The 23,004-nt window shown below is 42.6% G+C and overlaps 1 protein-coding gene across 1 annotated transcript in view; it reads right to left on the bottom strand.

Annotated features, from left to right (window-relative positions):
• The window catches only part of ARMC2 (armadillo repeat containing 2), a 112,437-nt gene extending 89,696 nt beyond the window's left edge, over positions 1 to 22,741 (bottom strand). Inside the window, exons 1-4 of the mRNA XM_047734469.1 lie at positions 22,463 to 22,741; positions 14,878 to 15,139; positions 14,321 to 14,393; positions 4,174 to 4,345 (exon numbers count right to left, since the gene is read on the bottom strand). Of these exons, the coding sequence (XP_047590425.1) occupies positions 4,174 to 4,345; positions 14,321 to 14,393; positions 14,878 to 15,095 (463 nt within the window). The 5' untranslated portion in view covers positions 15,096 to 15,139; positions 22,463 to 22,741. The remainder of the gene's footprint in view (positions 1 to 4,173; positions 4,346 to 14,320; positions 14,394 to 14,877; positions 15,140 to 22,462) is intronic.
• Positions 22,742 to 23,004: the final 263 nt, after the last annotated feature.

Raw genomic sequence — 23,004 nt, 5'->3', positions numbered from 1 at the left:
ATATGGTCCATATATACAATGGAATGGTATGCCTCCATCAGAAAGGATGAATACCAACTTTTGTATCAAGATGGACAGGACTGGAGGAGATTATGCTGAGTGAAATAAATCAAGCAGAGAGAGTCAATTATCATATGGTTTCACTTACTTGTGGAGCATAAGGAATAACACAGAGGACAATGGGGGAAGGAAAGGAAAAGTGAATTGGAGGAAATCGGAGGGGAGATGAACCAAGAGAGACTGTGGACTCTGAGAAACAAATGAGGGTTTTCAAGGGGAGGGGAGTGGGGGGTTGGGTGAGCCTGGTGGCAGGTATTAAGGAGGGCACATATTGCGTGGAGCACTGGGTGTGCTGCATAAACAATGAATCTTGGAACACTGAAAAAATTAAATTAAATTAAAAAAAATACTGACCACATTGCCCACCATTGCATACCCTTAGCCACTGCATAGTAAATATTTACTTGGAAATAAGTAAATGAATAAATGAATAACTAAAATGCTGGGTTGAATTAAGATGAAATGGGCATCTTTACTGACCCTCAGCTAGGCCCATGTGCACTGGGGCTCTCCACAAGACGGAGGAAGCAGGGAGACCAATCTGAGCACTGGACCCCTCGTCCAAGGGAAAGCTGGGACTCAGATCAGCAAACACTCCTTCAGACACAGGGAGCCCTCCAAAGGGTTTTCAGCAAGAGGATGATGCAATCTGATTTTTTATTTGCCTCCTGTCCCCTTGTCCCATATGGCGCACAATAATCGTTTTTCACGGTCCACTGGGATGAAGGGATGAGGTTGCTGCTCACAGCCATGTGCGGTTGGCAGCTTGGTTTCTCCAGGCTCTTCTGGCTGCTCCAAGGGAGCACGGTCCTCAGTGAGCGGAGGGCGGAACAAGACAGGGACGCCAGGAGACCAGGCATGGTGAGGGGGGCTGACAGCAGTGCGGCAATGGTGGCAAAGGAACGTGCAGAGCCAGGAGACGCTTCGGAAGCCCATTTAGGGAGCCTGTCGAGGGCTTGGCGAAGGCCAAGAGGACAGGGATGGTGAGACAGCGGAGACTGCCCTGTGGCCTCTGTCCAGCTCAAGCAACTGGGCAGTGTTAGTCACACTGCCACTTCCAGCCAACAGGCCCATCTGAACACACAGCCATTGCACTGCAGGTCCTACGAAGATGGCCACACATGTCCCTTCCCCTTTCATTTTCTTCAGTCAGAAATTCCCAACCTGCCACCACACCCCTCGCCCTGCCTGTGCCAGAGTCAGCTACAAATGACTTCATGCCAAAGGCAGGCACACACCCTCTGTCTCCCCACTCAGCTGCCTTGAGAGCCTCAGTCCCCCACCAAAAGGCACCTTTGCTAAACAGAGACCCCGATACCAAGTCCAGGAGGCTCCTGCATGAATGACAATGGTGTCGAGGCTGGAGTCTTAGAGTATATATATATATATTTTTTAAGATTTTATTTATTTATTTGACAGACAGAGATTACAAGTACGCAGAGAGGCAGGCAGAGAGAGAGGAAGAAGCAGGTTCCCCGCTGGGCAGAGAGCCCGAGGCAGGGCTTGATCCCAGGACCCTGAGATCATGACCTGAGCCGAAGGCAGAGGCTTAACCCACTGAGCCACCCGGGCACCCCGAGTATATTGTTTTAATGGGGCAATGTGTGCTTTTAAAATGATGATGACTTTTTACTGTCATTGTCACGTGAGTGCTGACCCTGACTTCGACCTGGACCTCGGGGATGAGGAGCCCTGGGCACCTGCGAACAGGGCAACAAGAATGGCAACAAAGACATGTTTCTGGCCCTTCGGGGAGCATGAGGACCGTCTCAGTGCTGGGAAATGGCAGCCACAGTGGGTGTACAGACAACAGCCAGGGAGCGGGGGCACAGAAGGGAAGGCACAAAGCCCCGAGGGAAGCAGAGACAGTGAGGATGGTGGGGGGAAGCCTCAATCCCTCAGTCACCCACACAGACACCCGAACAGCTCCCTGAGCCGTAGGGCGCTCACCTGAGAGCTACCAAGAGTTAAATGCACACAACACCTAGGCGGCATCCAGGCTCAGAAGCAAGACATCTAGTGAGCGACACTACCCTCACACCAGCTCTGCCACCCCCGTTTCTAAGGAGTTCCTAGCGAGGTCTGACCTCACTCCCAACCCCGGGCTCCAGATCCTGTGCCCCTCATAATGGCAAGGACTTTGGTCCTGCAATCCCCACTCCTCTTTGATGTCATCAGTCTGATGGGGTCCCCAGGGAGGGCCCATTTGAAAAGCTCCTCAGGGGATTCTAAGTGCAGCTAGAGCTGAGAAACTGAAGTCAGAGGAGGTCTGTCCCTTCCTTAAACCCTGTGCTGGCTTTTCAGGGCAAGCAGCATAGAGTATGGGCCATTTGCCCCTGTCTGGCTCTTTGGGGCGGTGGCTCCCTCCATGTCCCCAGGGTAAACCATCTCCCAGCCACAATGGCCTTCAGTTCCTCCACCACCTGAGTGACCCTCCTCCTGTCTCCAAGCCTCCAGGTCCCCCCAGCGTGGGCTCCTTGTCCTCAGCTTTCACCATGGCCACCTTCTTCTCATTGGTCACATTTCAACTCAGGGCTACTTCCTCAAGGACACATCCTAGTGCCACCTGATCTCACACAAAGTACTCCTGCTGTGGACATTCTCCAGCCCATTATCTCACTTCACAGTACTTATCAGGACCCAAATTATCTTATTTCCTTGTTTTCCTTCTTACTGTTTACAAACCTCACAAGCTGTTTGAGGGCAGGACCCTGTGGGCCGAGGGTGCTGTCTGGCACTTAGAAGGGGCTCAGTTAATATCTGATTGACTGACAGAAAAGAAACACACTGGGACACCCAGGGTAAAGCAAGTTGCCTGATCACACATCCTGCCACAGCACCATAATGACGTGATCTGCACACCCTGTCTTGCCTTTTTGTCTCTTCCTTCCTTCTTGATTCTACCTCCTCGGTGATGTCAGGGTTCACGAGGGATTGGAGGGGTCAGGAAATGAGGAAAGCGGGCTGGGGAGACAAGGAGAGCCGCGGCTTGTACCCTGGGCTAATGGGGGTGGGTGCTCCCCAGAATGGGGGCCCAGTGTTGCCAGATCTTCCAGTTTCCCAGAAGAGGTCATAAATCTGGATTCTTCCATGAGGTCTTCTACATTTAAACATTAGTGACTAATTAAAGGAAAACGCTTTTATGTCAAGCAAGTAGGATCCTCGGGCAGTGACTTGGAACTTTTGGGATCCCTCTTCAGATAATCTCCTCTCTGTGTCTGTAAACCTAGCCTTCTTCCTCAAGCCTTACTGACTGCAGGAGGGCCGGTGTGGTCAGACCCTGATAAAGTGGTTTTCCAACTTTATGACTACATAGAATAATAATAAATTCACAATATAGTTGAATATAAATATGTAATAAATTCGTAATGCGACCCTGAGTACACATGTACACAACTACAGTAGTCTCCTTGAAGCAATACTTACCTTATTGTCTGCGATTTGCCCTGATGTTCTCCATTCTATTCTATTTCATTTTTTTAAAATGCTGGTGATCCACTAAATTGATTGCCATCTCACTAATGGGTCATTTCCTGCAGAATTTGAAAAACTCTTAGTATACTCTGGCAGGGGTGATTCCAAAGGTTGGGGCACACCTTAGAACTTGAGGTTTGTAGCTTCTCTGTTTCCAGGTTTAGAAATCCACTAGCCATTCTGTGGAAAAGAACTGGGGAAAGCCCCATCCAACTTTAGCTTTCATCGTCACATGGGATTGGAAAGGTATTTTCAAAGACTTCAGCTCAGTGCACATCGTATGAATCTTAAATGTGCCTAATGAAATTAACAACTGTTTGAACTCTGATTTTAAAATCATTTATTTCCAACTCAGGTGAACCTCCTTGTTATTAAACACTTACCCTAATATTCTTTTCCTACCAAGTAACTTTTTAAAACAAAACAAAACAAAACTGGCTATTTAGGTATTCTTCTTAAATGCCCAGAAAAATATATGAACCCTGTTTCTTAACCAGGTTTGCACAATATTCACTAAGGGTTCATTAATGTAAAAGTCCTGTAGGGTTTAAAAAAAAATCATGTAAAAATAGCTTTTGTGTGCCCATTCAAAAAAACATGCCCGCCCCCCAGATTTCAAAGGAGGTGACCCAGCCTTACACTCAGCAGGAGGCAGGGTCCTGTCGGGCAGCAGGGCCCCCTGGGAGGCCGCCCTGAATAAGCGAGCCCGGGCACTGCTTAGTCTTCTGATCTTCGCTGGGTCCACTGGGGGCTTGGGAAAGGCAAGGCAAGGATCCTCCTCCGTGGTAGGAGATGCCGGAGCTTTCGGTTTCTGGAAAGAGATTTTTCAAATGATTGGCGAGCATTTCCGTGTCTCAAAGAAGACTCACCCCCCGGCGCTGGTGTTGACACTTCTGGATGAGCACAGGGCTCACTGCTTCGCTTGGCCTCATTCTGGCCACCCAATTCTAACAATTCTCCCTGGCCCATTTGAGTTAATGTGACATGTGGTGTATATATATATATGTATGTATACATATATATATACATATATATATATACACACACGCACACACATATATATCACATTATGTATATATTATATATTATATATAGTTTTTGTCATATTTGTATTTAATATAATATATATAGTTTTTGTCAAATATAAAAACATTATTTTAAATACTCTATTTTAAATACTCTATTACCATGCTTAGCATATTTGAAAAAACAACTTACCCATGCTCAGAAACAGAAATCTGAATGAGACTGTAACATTTGATACAATATGATCAAAATGCTTTGTAAATTTTTGTGTTCTTGCCAGCTCAGAAAGCAGTTACTGAGCACCTATGTACACCAAGAACTATGTGGAACGTAAGTACTATCATTACATATTTTGGACTCCACAAAATTACTTTTTCAAGAATATAAAAATTCTTGAATAATTTAGATTATAAAGTCTAAAACACAAGAACAAGAAGCTGTCTTGGACTTACAATACAAAAATGTTTTATTTTCGGGGTGCCTGGGTGGCTCAGTTGGTTAAGCATCTGTTCAGCTCAGGTCTTGATCCCGGGGTCCTGGTATCAAGCGTGTGGAGCCCTGTGTGAGGCCCTAGTTGTAATCTGTGCCCAGTCTGCCTGTCTCTCTCCCACTCTCTCTGCCACTTCCCCCACTCATGTGCACGTGTTCTCTCTCACTCTCTCAAATGAATAAATAAAATCTTTAAAAAATGTTTTGGGGAGCCTGGGTGGCTTAGTTGTAAGTGTCTGCCTTCAGCTCAGGTCATGATCCCAGAGTCCTGGGATCAAGTCCCACGTCGGGCTCCCTCCTCCACGGGGAATCTGCTTTTCCCTCTCCCTGTGCCCCTCAACCCTGTTCGTGCTCTCTTTCTCTCTCTCAAATAAATAAAACCTTTTTAAAAACGTTTTATTTTCCACATCTCAAGAATTCCACGCTGATACCTTTAGAAAAGGAACATTACTGGCAAATATTCCAATTCCTTAAAGACTTTAAAAAATACCAGCACCAAAACACCGGGCACTTTGCCACCAGAGCACCCTGTAGTCTCACTTCCAGATGGCGGTAGCCTCTAACCCAGGGCCAGAACCTCGCAGGGACCTGAACTCCCACTTTTGGGGTTGCTTAGTGATCCACCCTTCTTCCCTCCAACTTTAACATGATTATCTGTTTATGAAAGAGTAATGTTATGGCAGCAGGTGCTTTTAGCTCTCTAGCCCAAAACAATCGACTTGAAGTTCCTAAAGTCACTTATGTAATATAAGAACGGAGTGACTCTCGTTCTCATAGGTGAATCAGTGCACTTTTTAGAAATCTAATTGAAACTGAAGCCAGATGCTCTGGAAAAATGGGTGAGGTTATGTATTGTATAGGACACTCAATTTCAAACACTCATTTCCTCATATACATTAATAGAACATAGAACATATTAGAGTTCTCCTTCCAAGAAGTTGTTTACTTCAATAATGATAATAGTTTTCAAAATATTTTTTGTATCTTCTTGTTCATTTACATCCAGAATCAATCCATCAACCAGGCAGGAAAAAAATTAGCTTCATGACTTTAGAGACACATTTTTTCCTAAACACAGAAAGAGGGAAAATAAAATAATCAGTCTAATACAGGGAAAGAGTAAATCACCCTGAGATCAAACCACACTGGAGTGTAATCCATTTCCTAGTTATGCGAATGTGGCCCCGCTCTCAAAGAATGGAGATCGGCACCGTCTAGCAGGGACATTGACATACGTACAATTTCAGTTACGGAGGCTAGAGAAAGGCTAGCTCCCCTCAACACTATATTTACCAGATTTTCTTCCAAGCTTCAAAAGCCAAGCCTCTTAAAGGCACCTGGGTGGCTCAGTCAGTTGAACCTCTGCCTTCAGCTCAGGTTATGTTCCCAGGGCTCTGGGACGGAGTCCTGCATCTGGCTCCTTGCTCAGCAGGGAGCCTGCTTCCTGCTCTCCCTCTACCCCTTCGCCCCCCGCCCCCCACCCCTCGTGCTTCCTCTCTAATAAATAAATAAAATCTCAAAAAAGGGAAGAAAAAATAAAAAGCCAAGACCCTAGCCTCTGACACAACCTTGCTGTGGAAAAGATTTTGAATTCAGAGGGGTCCCTTCTAAGGGAGACAACACTCACTTGTCTGCATAAATTATGCTATATTTACTTAATAGTCCCTTTACTTTTAGTCTCCCTAAGTTGTTGCAAAATATTCAAAAGAATGTGATTTGGGCCATGAAGCTAATAGTAAAAAAAAGTTAAGAGTATAAACAGGAAAATAAGTGCTTTAGTTATAGTTATGAAAGATGAAATATATATGGATAATGTCAGTATTAAATGTAGATGTGAGATTTTCTTATCTCAGAAAGCCTGTACTCTGCAGGTACCTTGAATCTTGAAACAAAGATTGAAAAGTCTGCCAAATAATAATAATGTGAATAAAGTAAATGGTTTCTTTTACAGATGCCCTGTTATAAATGTTTTGGGTACAAAGTAAAAGGTCTTATAAAAAGGGAACATGTGCAAAGCTAATTTTTACCCAAAAGAAAATAATTCCATTATCTCTGGATGGCAAGATAAAACCCCTTAACTGCTTCTTGATAAAATACATTATTTTCCTAGTGCAAAATCCGTCACTGTTTGTAGAATGAAAAATTAGTCCCATGTGACTCCAGTCCTCAAGGAAAATTATTTATTCCATTTAAACATGTATCTCACTTGACTACGTAAAGTATAAAGTAATACATGTAAGCATTTTTAGTTCTTTGAGGGAAAACTACTAAATAGGCCATCAATTTCCATCCTGCCAGCTTCTACAACACATCCTTCCCCTTTGTGGAATAAATTGGCTTTTATGGAGCAAAACAGTAAAAACTGTTTCATTAGAAGATTCACTTCATTTTCGAACTCAGAGAACTTTGAAAGGAAGTTGAAATTTTCCCTTGAGGACCTCACCTCCCTGGTTTTGTGTACCATGACACTCCAGTGACTCGAGTATAATCAAGGACACTGGGAAACTCAGATGGTAGGATTTGTTCCTGCTGATAAAATGTCTGTTGAAGAATGAGACTGTTCTCATAGAACAACCCAATCAAATGAGACAAAATTCCTAGAACATTTAAAGAATCTGCCTGGCCTTGACTCTCGCTCGTCCCAGCACAGTGGGCCTTGACCAGTTTTGGACATGGCCCCTCTGGATCACCAGATGGAAAGGCAGGGTCCTCCCTACTCTATAAGAAGGGGGGTCTGCCACATCCCACCTCAGAAAGTTGCTAGGATTTGATTTGTTGAGCAACAGAACACACACACACACACACACACACACAAACACAAACACTCACACACACACTAAAAGACCTCTTGGAAGTTAGAAAGCAAATATTAAAAACTCTTGCAAGTGAGGAAGGGTATTTTTGTCCTCTCTGCTTCAGCCGGAACATCCATCTTTTCCCTTTGGACACCGGTGCTTCCGGCTCTCGAGCCTTCACATTCAGATGGGGACTCACACCACCGGCCACCGGCTACCTTGTCCCCCACAGCTTTTCAGGCCTTCAGGCCTGGACTGGAATGACACCACTGGCTTGCCTGGGCCTCCAGCTTGCAGCCAGCAGACTGAGGGACTTCTCAACACCCCCAACCATGTGAGGCAATCCTTCAAAACAAATCTCTATGTATCTGTATGTTTGTATGTATGTATGCGTCTATCTATCTACCTGACTACTGGTTCTTATTTTCTGGAAACCCTGAGTCATACAATTGTGTATCAATTACACCTCAGTAAAGCTGTTAAAAAAAATTTTCCTACCAGCACATAACCTTTGGATGTGGCAATTGTATGTGCGTCTCTATCACTATGATTTTGTCCACAGGTGTGCTGGGCTCCTCTGTCACTCTCAGCATGTGACTCACTGCTGTAATGTTCCCATTCAGAAATAGTGATGGAGAAAAAGATTGCTTTGACATTCGCATTCTGCTTTCTCTTAACCTGGATTTCCCCTAACCCCAAGGTACATAGGGAATTTCAAATCCCTTTCTTTTAAAAATATATTATATTATTTAACTTGTCAAATACTTGGAACTTGTTCCCCTGTAAAACGTGGGGAAAAAAAGGGCTTAAACCAATCTATGCTTGGAGCGCTTGGGTGGCTCAGTTGGTTAAGCCTCTGACTCTTAATTTCACCTCAGGTCAGGATCTCAGGGTCCTGGGATCAAATGCCCTGTCAGGCTCTGAACTCAGCATGGAGTCTGCTTGTCCCTCTCCCTCTGGAGGCTCCTCCCCCTGCTCACTCACAAACTCTAAAATAAATAAATACAATTTAAAAAACTCCTAATCTATGCTGTGAGGAATCAAGACAGTAGTCGCCCTGGGGAGGCAGTTTCTGGGGTGCTGGTAATGACCTATTTTTTTTTTGAACGCTGATCACAGAGTGAGGTGAGTCTGTGCTAATTTACGAAGCTGCACTCTTACGATCTGTGTCTTTTCTGCATGTCAATAAAAAGTTTAATAAAAATATATGGGGCTTAAACCAACTAGACTTTGTAGGTTTAGGAAACACACGAAGAATTGTTTTGACAAAAATAATGATGAAAAAACCTGGCAATTCACAGACCTGTACCCCTGGGGCTAGTAATACATTATATGTTAATAAAAAAATAAGAAATTAAAAAAAAAAAGAATCTCACAGAGCCAATAAATCTGTTTCTTCAAAAAAAAAAAAAAAACCAAAAACAAAAAAAAACGATGAAAGACAAAAATCTCCTATTCATTCACAGGGTCACATCTCTTTTCCTACAGCGGTTCCTGTGTATATAAATCTGAACACCAGTTAACCAGGGTAGCAGAATGAAAACAGAAATAACTACTACCACCCAACAGCTCCACGCCTCAGAGCTGTCATGGGAAGGTGGGGAGCTGCTACATAAGAAAACAGAGGTACTGGCCATACTGATACAGCAAGGAGGTATACATGTTACCCTCCTGTCTGATATGATTACAGATCCTAATGGGAACCTTGCCCAGTCAGTCAGGCCAGGCAGCCAAGGCCCGAGTAGTCAGGGGCCAGGGCACCCCTGAGTAGAGGCAGCCCACCACTTGCTCGAGGGTGTGGGGTTTGGGAAGGAGCACAGGCCACCCCGGGGTGGGGTGGTGGCAGGAGTCAAAACAGGGAGAGGGGAAAACATACAAGCTCAAAGAGGTGAGCTGATTTGTTAAATGTAGCAGCTGGAATAGGGTGCTTTCTTGGTCCCTCTTCCTTGATTGACTGCTAGCTGAGGAATTATTAAAAGGCAAATTAGCCTAAGAAAGTCACCTAGAGCCAGAAAGGGCTAAAGTTCGGTCATTTAGGTCTTCGCAAATTCTTTCTGCTAGTGGGCCCAGTAACTAGGAGACAGCCCTGTCCCAGCCTCCCCAGATGTCTCCTTGTTCCCGGTCCCTCCTCCCGCCCTCCTCCTTCCCCTCATCTCCCTCCTTTGGCAGGACAGAGGTTCTCGGAGTCACATAGCTCTCTCAAAGGGGAAAGGAAAAGGAAAGAAGGTGGAATGGCAGGTTAGTATAAGTTCACTTTCAGAATTTTTTGACTGGGGGCTCCAAACTTTCCCCATGTTGAGTAAAACAATTCCTTTAGTTTGAACTCCTTTTGTTATAGTAGGGTATGTAACGGTCTTAAGTATATATTTCATATATTTCATTAAGACCGTTACATACTCTACTATAACAAAAGGAGTTCAAACTAAAGGAATTGTTTTACTCAACATGGGGATTTCTGAGTCTATTGTTACTTTGCACATAGCACCTAACCATTCTGCAGTAAAGAAATATAATTATAATGACCCTAAACAGAAGCAAAGGCCAATATTATCTTTGCCTACTATCTAATCCTGCAGTCCAAAGGCTGTACCAGTTTGACAAGGGCTGGCTTTGACTAGGTTAACTCTAGAACTAGAGATTCTTAGGATAGAATAGGCCCAAACTGAGTAAATCTCCAAAAACTATAGGATACCAAAAACAATTCATGGGAGTCAAATGACAGAATCAGAACACAGAGAACCACCCTCAACAAGGTAAACACATTGGGCTTCCAAACCAGGGGGCCTCTTGTGGCTGGCTTAAAATCCAAGAGGTTTCCAAGACTGTAAGTGTAAGAAACTACATGTCAACAGTGGCTAACACAGTGTTTATTGCACATTGGTTCATGCTTACTATATTAGAACCTTATTTTTGCCATCTACAGTATAAGAACAAGCATAATCTTCCTCGTGGAAGCATTTTGATGAGTAGTTCAAGAATATGAGATACATTTGGAGATAATTGGGGTTATTTGAACATGGACTGTACATTAGATGATGTTACTGAATAATGTTAATTTTCTGAGCTCTGATGATAATATTGTAGTGATGTAGGAGACTGTCTTTGTTCATATGAGATGCATACTTAAATTTTTATGGATGAAGTCCTAAAAGATCTGCAGCTTACTTTCAAATAGTTCATCAAAAACAAACACATATACACACACAAATAAGCACACATATATGCGGTAATAAAAATCAAGAAGCAGGGGTGCCTGCGTGGCTCAGTGGGTTAAAGCCTCTGCCTTCGGCTCAGGTCATGATCCCAGGGTCCTGGGATCGAGGCCCCACATCGGGCTCTCTGCTCAGCAGGAAGCCTGCTTTTCCCCCTCCCCTCTCTCTGCCTGCCTTTCTGCCTACTTGTGATCTCTGTCTATGTCAAATAAACAAATAAAATCTTTAAAAGAACAAAATCAAGAAGCAGCTTGTACACCGCCCCGATTCCATGACAGTCTAAGGGACTAGCATCACTAGGTACTTATGGCAGCAGAGCTACAAGGGGAAGAGACCTAAATAAGGAGGATTGGCTGAAAGTCTGTGTAACTCCTTCCCTCCCAGCTCCATGTAGCTATGCTACATGGTAAGGAGATTTGCTCCATAGAGAGGGTAAAACAGAGGCGTCTGAATCAGGCTAACTATGCAGAGTTAAGTGTCAGGGTACTTATTATAAACATAGAAATTAACTGAATATTTACTTACTGAATGCTAGGTACTCCTACCTTCTTCCTCCAGCTGGTTCTTGGAAGATAGCAACCAGCCTTTATCCTTTAGGCAAGAGCTTACAAGATACTTCTACAAAGAATTAACTTGCTACAAGGAAATCCCTAAAGATACTGCTAATCCTTGAAGATACTGCTGCTGGGGGTTTCATAAACAACACAGCCCAGCCAGTCCTCCCTGATGGGGTTAGGTATCACCTATGGGTCGACCTGTCTATTCCAAAGGCTTCTACTTTCAAATAAGAGCAGCCAAACAAGCAGCAAGAGCTATCAGAGGAGAGCCTCTGACATGAAAAAGAGAAACCAAAGCAAACATTAAAATGCAACAGACACAGAGGGAAGACCGTGTAAAGACACAGGGAGAAGATGGCAATCTACAAGTCAAGGAGAAAGGCCTCAATAGAAACAAACCCTATTGCCCTCTTGATCTTCGATTTCTACTTCAGAACTGTGAGAAAATAAATTTCTGTTGTTTAAGCCACACACACACACACACACACACACAGCACAACAGAGATTTTAAAGGAAAAAGGAAATAATTCAAAAATCAAAATTTTCATTAATATACTCAGACAAGATGTTACAACCATGAAACACAAGAATACTATCCATAAGAAAAGATAACTTAGAGCAGGGAAAAAGCTTTTAGGAAATTAAAAATAATTAAATAATTTAAAAATACGACGGCAGAGGAGCGCCTGGGTGGCTCAGTGGGTTAGGCCTCTGCCTTCGGCTCAGGTCATGATCTCAGGGTCCTGGGATTGAGCCCTGCCACGGGCTCTCTGCTCAGCAGGGAGCCTGCCTCCCCCCCCTCTCTCTGCCTGCCTCTCTGCCTACTTGTGATCTCTCTCTGTGTCAAATAAATAAATAAAATCTTAAAAAAAAAAGAAAGATGGCAGAAATGAACTCAATAAAAGGATTAGAAGATAAAGTCTCTTCCAAAAAAATATGGGAAATAAAAATTAAAAAAAGGAAAGAAAACTGAAGTACCAGTCCAGGGACTCCTACATATTGGGATAATAAATTCCAGAAAGAGCAAACAGAACAAAAAAGAGGGGAAGATACACCAAAATAATTCAAGGACATTTCCCAGAGTTGAAGGGCATGAGATTCCATTGAAAGTGCCCAGCACAACGGATGAAAATAAATTAACACAAAGGTCTGTTATCATGAAATTTTAGAACACTGGAAACAAAAAGAAAAATCCTACAAACTTCTAGAGAGAAAAAACAGCAATCAAGGTCTCAAATAATGTACTTCTCATAAACCCTTTCTCTAGAAGCTACCAGAGGAAGTATTCCAAAAGTAAATCCTGGGATACAGGAGACAGGTAAGCCATCACAAGAGGGAGAAGCAAGCTGTGTGCCAGGTATCAAGGGTAAATGGTCTGGGATAAAGTGGGGAAAGTTCTCCAAAAAGATGAATCAATAGAATACTGCATGTGCCTGAATATGTGAAGTAGATTTAGAACCCTGGAGAAGAGTTTGGGGTTGAAATGGTAGTAATACAAAACAAAAAAGCAAGGCAACAAATAACACCAGGGAAAACAAAAAGTGGTGTGGGGAAGGAAAAGTAATCATCATTAGTTCAAGACTCAGTTGTAAACAGGATTTATATAATCATAGTCAGAGAAAAGGGATCTAAGCAAAATGATGATATGTCTATACTGGGAATAGCAGTGGGGCCAAAAAGGATGACTGTGTTGTGAGGATGTGTGGGAGGACAGACAAGAGTTAAATTTTCATCTTCCTTAGTGAGAAGTCATTAGATAATTCTTCAAACTCATAAGTCAGAGAGGAACAAGACACTGTTATTTAAAATTTTGGATGTAAATACCAAAAGAACATCCCAAAAGAGTTTAAAGTGAGAGTCACTGGTTAAGAGTAGAATGAAGAATAAGGGGACAGGGGCTCCTGGAGTGTTTTGGGTAAGAAACCTTTGACCCTTGGGGCGCCTGGGTGGCTCAGTGGGTTAAAGCCGCTGCCTTCGGCTCAGGTCATGATCCCAGGGTCCTGGGATCGAGCCCCATATCGGGCTCTCTGCTCAGCGGGGAGCCTGCTTCCCTTCCTCTCTCTCTCTGCCTGCCTCTCTGCCTACTTGTGATCTCTGTCTGTCAAATAAATAAATAAAATCTTTAAAAAAAAAAAAAAAAGAAACCTTTGACCCTTTATGTACACATATATATAATTTATTTGTATATGTTTCTATTAAAAATAAAATAAATATGTATAACTTTAAGAAAAAAAACAAAACAAATTGTGAAAAACAAAAAATGTTGTAAAACATTCTGTTTGCCATGTTACTGTCTATTTCTGATGTTCTTATTATTAAATTATAGGAAAACAGGGGCTCCTGGGTGGCTCAGATGTTAAGCGTCTGCCTTCGGCTCAGGTCATGGTCCCAAGGTCCTGGGATCCAGCCCCATGTTGGGCTCCCTGCTCAGCAGGAAGCCTGCTTCTCCCTTTGCCCCTCCCCCTGCTTATGTTCTCTCTCTCATTGTCTCTTTATTAAAAAAATAAAACAAAATAAAAATAAATAAATTATAGGAAAATAACAGAAGTGTATCATCAAGATTCAAAACATTTGAAAAAATATAAATGAAATTGTTTTCAGTATACTTAAGTCTATGTGGTCCTTTTCTTAGCATATACAAGTACTGATTCCAAGTATTTTGGGCCAATTCCATTTCACAGCACTGATGGTAATATAAGGTACTCACAAAATCTAGTGGACTGAGACGAGCACCAGAGATGGGCCTGGACTCAGATGACTCAAAACTGGATGCATGGAGGCTAGCACAGGAGATGGAACAGAAATATTAGTTTGTGAAGAATCATTTATTTCTAGTGTATGTTAGTTAACTCTAGTCCCAAAACAAGTAAAAGCATTTAATGCATAAGCTTTGAGGAAGAAGCAATTTTTAAAAAATCAATAGTTCTTAGAACATTTTATTACTAAGGTTGTTCATTGCTTGTAGGGGAATTTAAAAAATACTGATTAATGAAAAGAAGAAATGCATATGGTGATTTTTTTTAAAAAAAAGTTTTGTTCATATCACTTTATAGAGTTGGTATGACAACCACCATTCACCATTTCAAACCAAAGCAACTTGTTGGACCCAAGGTCTGGACTTACCTTTAGGAATCTCTGAATAGATACAAGAGGTATAATTAGCAGACATCAAACTTAAAAAGCAACTATTCATACCTAGAATTAAGGGAAAACATTTCTGGTGGCTTACAGAGCCGAGTGTATAAGCAAGAGAAACGTCATTACCTGAAGGAAGAAGGAGGTCTGTTTTCCGGTGTTCTGGAAGATGCAGGACCAAAGAGTTTTCTTTGGTCTTCCCGTGGTGTAAATGGTCTTTGCGTCCCAACTGTTCTTAATGCATTTCGTGCTTCACTTATGATTTCTGCGCTGGTCTTCTGCTTGGACATAGAAGGTCGATAAAATGGATCCAGCTTTTCTAACTTTTTATCATTTGGAGATAGCATCTTTTCCTTTTAAAGTAAAATGTTCTTCAGGTAGACACCACAGGCTGCAAAGATTTGATACAATATATGAACTGTTTTCATCCAGGTGTTTAGAAAAGAGTGCTTAAACCCATATGTTTAAACCATTCCTCTATATTAAACTAGAAAAAGTCACAAACAATTTTTTAAGAAGATTTTTAATTTATTATTTGACAGAGAAAGAGCCTGTGGTGGGGGAGGGTAGGCGGGAGGGGCAGAGGGAAAGGAAAAGAGAGAGAATCCCAAGCAAACCCTGCACTGAGTGTGGGACCCAATGTGGGGCTTGACCTCACGACACTGAGCTCATGACCTGAGCCAAAATCAAAAGCCTATTGCTTAACTGACTGAGCCACCCCGGTACGCCGTCACAAACAATTTTTAATTAAAAAGCTACCAGGCAGTTACAGTTAGAAGATCAGGGTGGAAGAAAAGCTTTCAAAAATATAGGTTGATGTGCATAGTTATGCCTATGGGAATATATGCACTCTGGGGAAATGGTGTGCAGGGAAGAGAGCCAGGATGAAAGCTAAACCTGGAGACAAAGAGGAGAAATCGTGAAAGAGGACAGACGAGGAAGAAAAAATTATCTCGTATTCTCCGATCTATAAAAAAAACAACACTGGGGGGTTCTGTTAAAATTTTAACTAAATTTTCCTTTTTTCCCTCTGCTGTCCTCCACGCAAACTGCAAGTATAAGGTTAGATTTAGACAGATGGGGCCTATTTCCAAGCTCTATTTGCTTTTATAAACGTAGTTTGTAAATTCAGGGAAAGGTTCAGCCCCACATTTACCATGATGTATTTGAATGAATGGATTCAAATCACCTTCCATGTGAGATAGTGTCCTAGAGGAATAAATATCAAATTATCAACATCAAATATTATTTCCCAAGCTAGATTTCTCAGTTAAAGTCATGCACAAGGGCCATGAGAATGTAGATCCTTCTTAAATGTTGGCATGTCCCCAGGGAGGCCTGGTTAACTTGGCAGGACACCTCTGTAGCTCTAAACTTGGAAACAGCCGAGATTTAAAAAACATAATTCTAATTACTATTTAGTATTAGGTGTTCATTAAAACAACAACAACCCAGATCCCTGAAAATCTCTAAGGAGAAAGAGGCCTGGAAATTTTTCCTATATTTCAGTGCCCAATTTTAGAATAACTTCTGCAAAAAAGAAACATTTTTTGGTGACATATGCCCAAGAAAACTAAAAAGACTTCATTTCCATAAGTGGAATCAACAGATGATTCCTTAGACAAGTAAAGAGGATTTACTATATTGTGATTCTATACATTGAGTTGTTATGTAACAACAGACAACAAGAACATTTGTTTAGTTCTATCCAGACCATACCCTAAGAGTTTTTGAGGTAAAGAGCATGATGAAAACTACAAACAATATGCTATTCCTTTCTTTTCTTTTTTAAATATTAAATGTACTTTATCACTTTTGAACACTGGTCACATACATGATTATTTTTAGTCAGCCATAATACCTGATTGGCCAGCACAGATAAATATTTACAGAGAAACACTAACACTTTAAAAAACTAGCCTTTGGAGGACATTTTTTATTTTTTAATTCAAGTTTTTTTCAGTGTTAAAACCAAAAAGACTTGCAGATTTTTACGCTATTCCTTTTCATATGGAAAGGCCAGGTGAGGTAAAACAGTAAAAAAAGAAATCCTAGATAAGCCGTCCTATTCTAGGTGTTTTCTTTCTAGGAATTTCTGTTATAGGATTTGGAATTTAAGAAGGTCTCCAAAAATCATGCACATTAATACAACAAACAAAAAACTATGACAGGCCAAATACATTTTACTTCTAATTCTTCTGATGTGATTGGCTATTTATTTTTAAAATATTCAAGGCTGATTATTAAAAATATGTATAGTATTTTTTGTATAGCCATATATACATGTTTCCCCTGCCATCTAAAAGAGCACATTCGCATGAAAACTCTGATAAGCCAAAACGGTGTGAAGAGTACGGTGCCCCCGCTTTCTGCCACTTTGCTTTTACAAAATACCTGCATTAACACCTGTTTTCACTCACCAGAAGAAATCTGAAGAGGACATTCACTTTTATAAGACTGCATTATTATAGATCTTGCATAAAAGCAAAGTGACATAGCACGAAAGCAGGGGATACCTGTATTATTTTTGGATGCATGGTAATGTAAATTCAGTCCCATTACATCTAACTCAAGTGGCCATACTAGTTTCCTTTGTTTGTTTGTTTTTAAAAGGCCCATGGGGGCACCTGGGTGGCTCAGTGGGTTAAGCCTCTGCCTTTGGCTCGGGTCATGATCCCAGGGTTTTAGGATCGAGCCCCATATAGGGATCTCTGCTCAGCGGGGAGCCTGCTTTCCCCCTGTCTGTCAAATAAATAAATAAAATCTTTAAAAAAATAAAATAAAAAAATAAAAAATAAAAGGCCCAGTGCAGTAGGAAAGTACACCACTTAGAGAGAGGACGTTCCTGTGCAATGAACAGGTTTCTCCCTGAGCCCAAATCAGGTTTGTGATTCCTTTGGCCCCGCATAGCTCTAATAAGTCTAGTGATGTCGAAGGTGATCTGGCAACCTACTAAATACTGGAGGAAGTGCTCTGGATTATCACTATGGCGTAGTGCTCCTGACCGAGATCCTGTATTTCAGTTTGTGGAAAACTACACTCTTCCATGAAGTCATGAAGCAGGGACATTCACTCAGGATGAGTGCTAACAGTCCTGTACTTTATTTGGGCACACAGGAATTTAGTTTGATCAAATATTGGTGGAAATAATGTAGAACAGTAGGCTTAAAAATCATTTTGTTCAGAAATTTTTTTACCACAAATTCTAAAACAACTTTCTCCCTCTTCCTTTCTCCTTCTCCCAAAACTTAATGGTTACATTGTGAGAAGCAGTTTCAATAATGTAAGATCTGCAGAGTTAATCTACTTATTATTTGTGTTAATATATCACGAACTAAATCAAATATGGACATATGTCGTAGCTTCTGTGCTTTGTCTAAAACCTCATCCTTCACAAAACTGTTGTAGGGATTCATTGAGATGATGTCCTCGAGACTGAATTTTCAGGGACACCAAGTGAACTGAGTTAGAAGCATGTTTTTAGGGGAGAGGGAAGTATTTTTTTCTTTGTTAGATTACAAATTCTTATTATAGATGATTTTTGCCAACTTAAACAATCACTCAGTTTGAAAGCTTGTCTGTTTATAGTAAAGGACACCTGAACCATAACACAATAGTATCACAGAAATTTTAACTCTACAAAAATTCTCTTGGCAACTGGAACAAATCCATTCGGCTAGTATGGATTAACTGTTTCCTATGTAGAAAGCCCTCTGCTCGGATCCCTGGGAACACAGGAATGAATACTGTCTCAACTCTCAGCCAAGAGGACCACTAATGCTAGTTAAACATTTGCCTTACTACCAAGCATTGTGCTAATCAGTCTCGAGGACATCATCTCAATGAATCCCTACAACAGTTTTGTGAAGGATGAGGTTTTAGACAAAGCACAGAAGCTACGACATATGTCCAGAGATGATACTGAAACTATACTCATAAGATGAGGTGGAAAGAGGCAGGGCCACCAGAGGCCTTGGCTGCGGCTATGTCTGTACCAATATAGAGACAGGCTGATATTTCCAGAACTGGAGCAGCTTTCTTGGAGTGTACCAGCTCAATGTCAACTCTGCTTGTACCCAAATGATTTTAATACAAGGTGGAAACTTGTAGGGGCAATGAAAAAAACTGAAATAACTCCCATGTGATTGCAAAAAAAAAAAAAAAAAAAAAGGATTTCTGATTGGGAGGAAGTGTCAGGGAGGCTTCCCGGAGGAGGTGATGCTTGAGCTCCGTTCTGGAAAATGGGCTGAATTTGAAGCATGTGGCAATGGCAGACATTAGATCTGGAGGAAAGAAGGAATTTCCAGCAAAGTCAATGAGTGAGCCAAGGCAGAGTGCCAAGAACATATGGGATGTGTGCTGGAGAAGAATGAGCTCTGGAAATACAGATTGGAGTTGGACCAGAGAGAGAACTGAATAGCAGGTCAAGAAATTAAAAAAAAAAAAAAAAAAAAAAGCTGGTGAGTAAATTAATAGATTTGGAGGCATGATGTGATCTGGCAGGAGAGGGCAGGATGGGAAGGAGGTAGTTCTGATGTAATGAGCCAACTAATTCTTAGAGGTCTTCAAGGAAGCATCCCTGGATATGGCTTTCCCTGTCCTCCAGCCTGTTAGGTGTTTCTCCTCCATACTCTACAAGATCAGCAGCTGGCCTCTGTCAGTACACCTTCCCACTGTGTCCCTGTGCTGTCTCACCAGACTCTGAGCCACAGTTCCTTTTGTGAGGCATGGTTGAAGGTCAACATTTGTTGAATCGCTGAACTCCATTTTCTCTTCTCTCTCTCTTTTTAAGACTTACTTATTTATTTTTAGAGCGAGAGAGAGCACCCATGAGCAGGGGAAAGGGGCAGAGGGAGAGGGAGAGAGAGAATCTCAAGCAGACTCCCCGCTGAGCTCAGAGACTGACTTGGGGCTCCATCTCACAGCCCTGAGATCATGACCTAAGCTGAAATCAAGAGTCACCCAGGAGCCCCTGAACTCCATTTTCCAATACAGATCTGAGTCAAGCAATATCAAGCTGAAGGCAATATGGCTTCTTTCATTGGAGACATCTGTTACAGTGGATTAGGAAGGCATATGGGACTTGATTTCAATGGCATCTGACATCTGATTCTTTTTTTTTTTTTTTTTAAGTAGGCTCCATGCCCAGAGTGGGGCTTGAACTCATGACTCTGAGATCAAGCGTCTCATGCTCTACTGACTGAGCCAGCAGGGCACCCTGTCAAATGGTATTTGATTCTTGATGCCAACTGGTAATATGAGATCAAATTCAGCACCCTTTTCCTTTCTTGCCTTTACTGCAAGTTGCCTGGCAGGGAGTAAGACCTGATAAACGGTGTGATCCGTGAATGAGGTACTGAAAGCCTGAGATGAAGGAGAAAAGGTGAAACAGAGGTAAGAAGAGAGATGAGAACAAGTGAGGGACAACAAGAGCAGAAGAACCAACAGGATTTAGCAGCTGAGAGGACAGGAAGAAGCCAAACGTGACACTTTATGCAAACCTGGAGGGGCGCCGAGGTCAGAGGACCAAGAGACCTTTTAAAAGAAAACAAGAGTAGACTTTGAAGGGAAAGAAGGAAAAAGCTATGAGCTGCCTTGTATCACTGTCCTGAGTTGATGATGTCCGCAGGACCTCTAGAGGATGACCACAGCCAGCAGTAAGAAATCTAAAACTGGGATCTTCATTTTTAACAAAATATTTCTTACTCATTGGAAGAAAATTTCAGAGTCCTCATTTGTAAAAATTCGTACCTAATTATCAAGACCCATCTTTCTCTTTGCCACTAATAGATACCTAAACCAGTCTCCTTGCTAAATGCAGCATTACTCTATCAAGATATTCTGCAACAAGAGAAAGGCTGATCCCCTCCACTCTCTGTCCCTGCAAATCAAACACAGATCTTCAATTTGTGATAGGGTTACACCCTGAAAAACCCATCCTAAACTGAAAATATTAAGTCGAAAATGGATTCAATACACCCAACCTACTGAACATCATAGTATAACACAGCCTAACTTAAACATGCCCAGAATACTTACATTAGCCCACAGTTGGGCAAAATCAGCTAACACAAAGCCTATGTTACAATGAGTATTGAGTAGCTCACGTCATTTATGGAATACTGTGCCTAAAATAAAAACCAGAATGGCTTGCCTGGGGGACGGTGGGGGTGGGGAGTCCTGGGTGGCTCAGTTGGTTAAGTGGCTGCTTTCTGTTGTCTTGATCCTGGGGTCCTGGGATAGAGCCCCCTCACCCTGGGGAAATCTCTGCTCAGCAGGGAGTTGGCTTCCCCCTCTGCCCTTCCCCCACTTAGCACCTGCTCGCAGGGTCTCAAATAAATGAATAAAATCTTTAAATTAAAAAAAAGTTTTAAAAAACCAGATGGCTATGTAGATACAGAATGGTTGTGAGTGTGTAACAGTGAGTGGCTGCGACTACCCAGCATCCCCAGAGAGTACGACAGAGCCCATCCCTAGCGCCGGAAAAGATAAAAATTCAAAGTATGGTTTCTATTGCATTAAAAATTGCTGCCACACCAACAGTAAAGTTGAAATTTTTCAGCTGAACCATGGTGAGTCAAGGCCATCTGCACTCAAGACCCTTTCCATGATTCTGAAATACCTGTTAACATGAACACCCAAAGAGGCAGTGGTTAAGTGCATTGCTGGATAAGGGGTTGAAATATTCTCTTGGCAATTCACAGCTATGTGACATTGGCAAAGACTGTAATGCCTCTAAGCTTCAGTTTCCTCATCCGTAAAACAGGGATGGCCATAATTGCCTTATAGGATTGTTCTGATAATTAAATAACCTAATTCTTGTGCAGTGCTTTAGTGTGGTACCTAGCCTTTAAGAAAAAGTTAACTACGACCCAGGCGGATACAATAAAAATTCTCCCATGAATAAAAAACTGCATTTAATGAACGAAATTGCAAATGTGAAAGGGAATAAGGTTTGTTAAGTGTTTCCATAAATTTTTGTAAATTAAAATTTAAATGCAGGGTTTCATTGTGAAAAAGAATTTTTATCAAGTATTTTATTGAATATCAGGTATGCCAAATCAATAACTAATCAGAATTTTATAGGCTCACAAAATAGGATGCAAATCGAGTGCTTCTTGCTTTTCTACCTGTTTAAAATAATTCTAAATTAGAGTGAGATGGAAGAGCCGCTGTTTGACAGTCGTGGGAACGGACGATCAAAGGCATTATATGTACATATGACGTATTTTAATGTATACTGTTACATTTTTTTATTGGGCCCCTCCCTATCTGTTGCCTAAAAGAGCTCAGGTACAATTTGTGTGACCGTGGAGAGGTCGCTGTCTACCTAGATAAAACCCCTTGGTTTACCACTTTCATTCAGTAAATATCTCCAAGCTTCTGTTAAGCTCCACACAGTGGACTACACAGTCGGCTTACAGAAATAAGGACAGCCATGAACCGACGCCGAAAGCATACACCCTTCTGGGGGCAGAAAGGCAGACGACAGCAGGAAAGGTCCCGGGTGACTAGGCGGGAGACGCCTCACCTCCCGTACGGACAGAGGCTTCCCCGCTCCCGGCAATGTCCCCTCCTCCACAGGTTCAGGCCAGAACACAGCACAGCAGCGCGGTCACTCTGCCTGCCAGCCCACCCTCCTGCCAGCCCCCTAGCTCGCCGGCTCTGCCAGGCCGGCCGGCGTCTCCATGGCAACCGTACACAAACTACCTACCCCGGGCGCCTGGGCCGCCTGCCTGCAGAGCCAGGTCGCTGCTCGACGCGCGGAGCCGGACAGGAAATGAGCTGGGACCAGGCGCAGGGAAAGGGGCTTCCGGCCAAACCCAAAGCCCCAGTGATTAGCGCTGGTCACAGTAACAGCTGCGGAGTTTCAGCTCATCCTTTAGGTTTCCAGAGGCAGCCAGCAGCCGCGAAGGAGCAGCAGAGCGGGGCGGGGCGGAGTGGGGCGGGGCGGAGTGGGGCGGGGCCGGGAGAGAAGAGACTGGGAGGTTTCCCGGCGCCGCCTGGCCACTGGGCCTGCGCGGGTCCCCCAGCGCATGCGTAGGAACGCTGAGGCCCCGAGCGGGCGGGGGAGCTGGAGGAGCGAAGGGAGAATCTTGGGCGAGGCCTGGAGAGGGGGAGTGCGAGGGAATCGCTTAGAAGACAGGTGTGGGGAGGAGTTCCCTTATAAATTAACAGCTTACCGAACCAAATTTGTTGAGATCCTATGAGATCTCAGCACTTTTAACAACAAAAAGCAGGACGACAGCTTAGTGC

The sequence above is a fragment of the Lutra lutra genome, chromosome 6 (genome assembly GCF_902655055.1).
Source record: "Lutra lutra chromosome 6, mLutLut1.2, whole genome shotgun sequence".
In the NCBI taxonomy this organism is placed as follows: Eukaryota; Metazoa; Chordata; class Mammalia; order Carnivora; family Mustelidae; genus Lutra; species Lutra lutra.
Note: the sequence above shows the minus strand (reverse complement) of the source record. Positions and strands in the feature narration are given on the sequence as shown.